Below are 5994 nucleotides of genomic sequence, written 5' to 3'. Positions count from 1 at the left end.
AAAGAAAGAAAGAAAGAAAGAAAGAAAGAAAGAAGGAAAGTGAGCAAAAACTAACAGTTCCAGAGCTGGTCTCTGGAAATAAAAATAGGGGTCACCACGCTCGTTTTCCATGGAAACGGGCTTTAAAATAGCGTTGATAGAAATAATAAAATGATATATTCACTTAAACTAAAGAAAGCAATTATAAAACGCTTACCAAATGAATTTAATTTTAATAAATGCCGAGACTTAAGATCCATATCTGTCGAATGTATAGTTTTCATGATGTTTGTAAAGAAATTTTAACATAAGTGTCGATTACAAATGACGATATCGAATTATATCACTAGATTATTTTCGAACTTTCTTCCTGTCACTTTGAATGGTGTCATTTTGATCAAACTTGGCGAATAAAATCCTGACATAATACCATTTAGTTTACACTTTTAATAAAAGGGTGTCACCACGCTACTTTTTACAATATCTCCAGTGAACGGGTAATTTGCGCCATATAAATGGGAGGGAAATGTTAATTTTGCACTCATATTGAATAAAAAACAGCTTTCTAGGGGGTCAAAATATGACAAGGTTATAGGTCACATGTATTTCTAAGAGACTGGGTCAAAAATTAGGTAAAAGCGCAATTTCAACAATGACAGGTGATGTTAAATACATGCGCTACAAAATTACCCATTTGCGGCAGGCTGGAGTTAAATCTGCGCAGAAACGTTCTAAAGCGTTCTTTACCTTACAGTAAGATACGGCAAACATAACTTGTCGAACGATCAAATTTCAGTGTTCACCGTGGCAAACAAGCGCTCACTCAATGTTTGGCGTGTAGGTCACACAAGCACATAGTAATTTAAACTACACGCAAAAAATGACTTTCTAAATATTCTTAAGGATTGAAATCAGGGAATGTCCAGTGAGAAAACTACTGGCAAAAACGTCTCTGAAAATATTAATTGTTTAATTGGCTCTGCTGCGCCCACAGTTACGTGTGGTTCGATACATGATGGCCGACGTGGCCACATGGCCACGGCGGCCACCGTGTATCGAACCACACGTAACTGTGGCTGCGCCGACGTTGCCTGTTGTCAATGTTTATGCTTCGCTGACAACAAACTGCTCTTCCGGATAATAAAATCATCCTCACAAAGCTCTTTATCACTGTTGCTGATCTAGCAGGACTGTCTCTGTCGACTTCTTTACAGCGCGCTTTCGACACCTTGCTTCTGTACTGTGCTTGTGAGTGTTGAACAAACGTCGCCAGTGTGCCAGGTTACAACCTGCAGTGATATGCACGCCGAAACTAGATATAAGTATTCCAATTCTCTGTGTTGTCAATGTGAGCGCATCGTGCAAGATAAGGGTGGTCATATTGCTGCACAGACTGTCATTCGCAATTTGTTGTGAGTAATATAACCGGACAAGAATAGAGAAATTTTATAGCAATTTTATTAATTGCTGTGTTACAACTCAAGTCTAGATTATTTATCATTTATCGGAGGACAACCTACCGACTTCGTTGCACATCGTTCGCCGACATTGTACATGAATAATGAATTAATAAGCAAAGTGAAGTCAATTCAGCATAGAAACGATATATTTCGTAATATTTCTAAAGAAGACCTTTACATTAAAATAAATTGTGTATCTGACGTCAATAGATCACTGTTCTTTCATCAGCGTATGATAATGATAGACAGACATATTCAATTTTTTACAGAAAGTGTGTTCTAGACACAATTGTGAGATGACCGTGCGTCGGTGACCCTGAACAACTGCAACTGCGCAACCTCATGGCGCCACACTAAAACATTAAGGACGTGCTTACTTCACTCTTGAAAGCAGTTTTGTATTACAAAAAAGTGGGTCTATGAATGTGCTACATATATTATCTGCTAGAAGTTCTCTCTCGTCATTGATGACGTCACATGTATATATGTATATATGTATGTATACTACATATGTGTGTATGTATGTATGTATAAGTACGTATTCTCTGTCTTTCGAATTTAATCTGGAGACCAGAAAACAAAACCTTTCTACCCCTTCTTAATCCCTCGCGCTTGCAATATTGGATGTGAATGGCTAGTTAGCACTGTATTGATGATTTTTACATCAAAAAATATATTTTCTGTGAGATGAATCCATCACTAAAGTACGACCTGTAAGTATATTGCCTATGCAGTTTTTGGTCTGACGTTGCATTGTCACGTACACACTGATCTCTGCCGAATAAACTCAGCGTCCATCGGTTACCAATCGCACAGTGCCATCACTTTGTTTCGTAACACTTTTCATTTGCTGCCTTCTTATAGTCTGGAGTGTCGGAACACGCCTTTTTGACGTCTATGAAAACCTGGAATGCAAGAAATGGCAAAACGTTGTTGATACTGCCTTTGGTTTGCCATAACTCCTACTACTGAGAGACAAAGTCATAAAGTTTCCTATTTGCAAATTAATAAAAAAAGTTGTTAAATTGCTATCAATTTTCGCATCAGAGTTAATGTACTAGAGACCAGTAACTTCAACCAGTAACGGCATTGCTGCTGATCTCCGTTGCTGGATAAAACTGCCTCAGCGCGAATCGGAAAAGCCATGAAGAACGTGACGACTGCTCGACCCAAGTGAACCGCTCATATTTAGCAGTGAAAAAAACCCAGTTACCTCGCTGCTTTTAGCCATGCCTTCAAGTTCAATGACGAGTTTGGAGAAGGACGGTCGCTCGGCTTTGTTTTCCGACCAGCACCTCGTCATGACGGAGTACCTGTCGGTGAAGGTAAGGTCAATGTCATGAAGATTTCAACGTCTGGTTATCGCTCCGTCGCTAAATGAGACCATTTCTTTCGAAATATGTATGTCCATGGCCATATGTGCAAAACACAACTGTGTGCCTTATCAGAGTATACTTACAGCAGGGTACTTGCGTGTCATCTGCCTGCATTTGACCGCAAAAGGCATAGGTTTCCAGTTCAGTAAAAGTGAGGAATTCCTCATGGAGTTTCAGTGTAACATTCGTTACACGGATCCGGAACAGATTAAATCAGTACATAAACACCTAGACAGACATTCCCGTGTACATTCACAGTGTCAGTGATTTATCAACAAAATTTCAAATTGGCTTCTGTTTTTGTAGCTTTCACTGTGTGATTATACATCACAAGAACTGCCACTTTTCATCTATGCAAGGCTGTTCCTTTCAAGTGTTTATAACTTTAATTGTAGTGAACATTATATTCACATTGCAATAAACTATAGTTTGTTCATCAGTGCAACCCAGGCGCACAATACATTAGATGATGTATATTTTTTGTCATTACTTACAGTTTAGCGTCACAGTAAGCTGGTCTCTTCATTCGAAATCCCTTTGAAATGAACTCCCTCACTTTGGTCACGTTTTTGGCAGTTGGGTACGGTGTCTTACCTTATTACAATCGAAAACGAAATACTCAAAATTGATGGAAAATTGAACCTCCGCAAGGTTAAAACAGCCACTATGCAAGAAATTCCAAAGACCTTAGACTCATTTGGTACGATGACTCGTATTGCAGACAAAGGACTCTTGTCCTTGCATATAAAATGAAAAAATAAATAAATAAATAAATATATATATAAATAAATAAATAAACAAATTAATTAATTAATTAATAAGTTGATATATTTGTCTTGTAAGGAGAGCTTCAGCTATGATAATCGATTCACAATATTTATCGTCCAACGCCCGAACGTGGAGAGTACAAGAGAACAATCACAAAAAGGCAGACAGACAGACAGACAGTTGAAATATGTACTTTCGCTAATAAGTTAAATGGTAACTTACACAATTTCCCCAATATGACGTTTCCGTGTGCCTGAAGTCGCTAACGGGACAAACAGATTTCGAAGACCGGACAACGCCCGGAAAGTTGAAATCTTTCGTTGGTACTTTTGCGAGCTGTACTTACCTAACGTAGTAATCTCCCACAGTACGACACCAAAGGACCAGACGTCGCTCATTGTTGAATATTCCTCTGAACTGACCGTTTCCGGTGAAAACCAACGTATTGGCTGGCGGCTGTGATGCTAAAACAAAACAAGAAACCTTTTTTAAAAACATCCATGGTAATCAGTAAATTGTAACACAATGAATTTCAGCATTAAGATGGTAAAAAAAAACTACTGTAGTTTATACTACTTTTCTTAGGGTGGTAAAGGTTGCCTTTTGACATTTTTAAAAACCTCCATGGTAATCAGTAAATTGTAACGCAATGAATTTCAGCATTAAGATGGTAAAAAAAAACTACTGTAGTTTATATTACTTTTCTTAGGGTGGTAAAGGTTGCGTTTTGCTTCCTTGACATTCGCTATGATAGCATTGAACTCCGAATTTTTATGAGCTACATAATGTACGCGCATTCTCTCAGCTTTCAGCATATTTTAAAACATCCCTCCTTAGTAAATGTGTTTTTCCTCGGAGTTGTCATTCAAAAGTATGAAAGACGAGAATTCTGAAAGAATGCAACAAAACAAATCTATCAACGCATTTCTTTTTATTGCGGTAGAGTAAAACAAAGGAAAATTTAAAAGAATGTAATGTTACCTCTTTAACTCTGATCGCTTCAATTTCCACATCACCTCTGAGACCAATATTTGATAATTTACAAGTTCGCCGGTCTTTTGATAAAAGAACTGTTTTTGCAGCAAGTTCGCCGTGCACAAACTGTGCCAATGTCAAATGAAAGGCATGTAAACTAAATATGCATGATGCATTTCACACAACTAGAAAATTCGACTCGAGAGAAACACCAATTACAATGTAGGAGTCATAAATAGCCAATACCTCGTCGTTTTATTAGATAGCATGTTCTGTGCCGTGAACCTTTTTCTCAAGAAAGTGGCATTTACAAAAGAGTCAATAAAAACAAAGCAAACAAAACAAAACAAAACAAAACAAAAACCCGGGTGTAAATGCCCATAGGCCTTATCTATCAACACCTTATTTGACATTGGATGTGATGTTGCTGTTGTCGGTGACGGATAACACTTTTGTTGTGATTTAAGGTTCAGCGCAAATTGAATTCGTGCAAAGGTGCATCGGAGGAGGCATGGGGAATGAATGCAATTATACTCTAATGAAAACAACGCTGATAGCAGTTTGCAAGAGATATGCCACAGAATAGCGCCCTCACCGACTTAGAGGCTAGGTACTGCATTCCTGCGGCAATCTGCTTTCCCAAAGAGACAAGATCCTTACTCTTGAGAACCCACTTCAGTCGAGCTGCGTTCGAGTAGTCGCTCGTCTTATCTCGCCGATAATCTCGAAGGTACTTCAATAGGTTCCCTTGACCCATGAACTCCATATTGACGTAAACCGGGACTGGAATGACGTTTTTAACACACGAATTTGAAATGTAACATACATTCGGGTCTTGGATAATCAAACTAAGAGCACGGAAAGCGGACGTCATTGCACTCAGTGGAACGGCGATTAAGACAGGGAAACTGCTCACTCACCTTTCGTATTTGTTTTAAAAGGTTTGCTTTTCAAAATTTTGAATTTCATGCTGAGAGGGTTAAAATCATAACTCCTTTGTCGAAATTCTGCATTTAGTCGAAAACCTTTTCTTTCTTTCTTTTTTTTTAGGGGGGGGGGGTGAGGTAAAACGGAATGAGTTGTATCCATGTACGTGACTTCATTATCAATGGTCTCCTTACAGACTATTGATAGCAAATTTAAACCTAGCTTACAAAAAAGTTAACCGTCAACCAACTTACCTTTGTCAGTGCAGCAACCGAGGAGGAGTACTATATTTCTGTGTGGTTCAATACGCTGTAGTATGTTCAACTCTACCGTCAGTCTCCTTTTGTCATCATCAGATGCACTATCTATAAAGATACAGAAGGGGAAATGCAGATGTCTACCACTGAGGGCGCTAACTCCCTGCTCGTAGGATGCCAATGTAAGGGCAAAGTCCTGACGCATTTCTACCGCTTGCTCCGCTGCTAACGAAAATAGGGTCAGGTACGGGC

The 5994-nt window shown here is 38.7% G+C and overlaps 1 protein-coding gene across 1 annotated transcript; it reads right to left on the bottom strand.

Annotated features, from left to right (window-relative positions):
* Window positions 1-1427: 1427 nt before the first annotated feature.
* LOC139126617 (tyrosine-protein kinase receptor Tie-1-like) lies at window positions 1428-5285 on the bottom strand. Its single transcript, XM_070692671.1, has 6 exons — window positions 5154-5285; window positions 4565-4684; window positions 3930-4047; window positions 3310-3409; window positions 2653-2752; window positions 1428-2344 (listed from the first exon to the last, which is right to left on the bottom strand). Exons 1-6 carry the CDS (start codon window positions 5175-5177, stop codon window positions 2261-2263), a joined length of 546 nt encoding a protein of 181 aa, XP_070548772.1. The 5' UTR covers window positions 5178-5285; the 3' UTR covers window positions 1428-2260.
* Window positions 5286-5994: the final 709 nt, after the last annotated feature.

Source organism: Ptychodera flava, unplaced genomic scaffold (assembly GCF_041260155.1).
Source record: "Ptychodera flava strain L36383 unplaced genomic scaffold, AS_Pfla_20210202 Scaffold_108__1_contigs__length_254589_pilon, whole genome shotgun sequence".
Taxonomy (NCBI): domain Eukaryota; kingdom Metazoa; phylum Hemichordata; class Enteropneusta; family Ptychoderidae; genus Ptychodera; species Ptychodera flava.
This window is presented reverse-complemented; position numbering and strand designations above follow the sequence as displayed.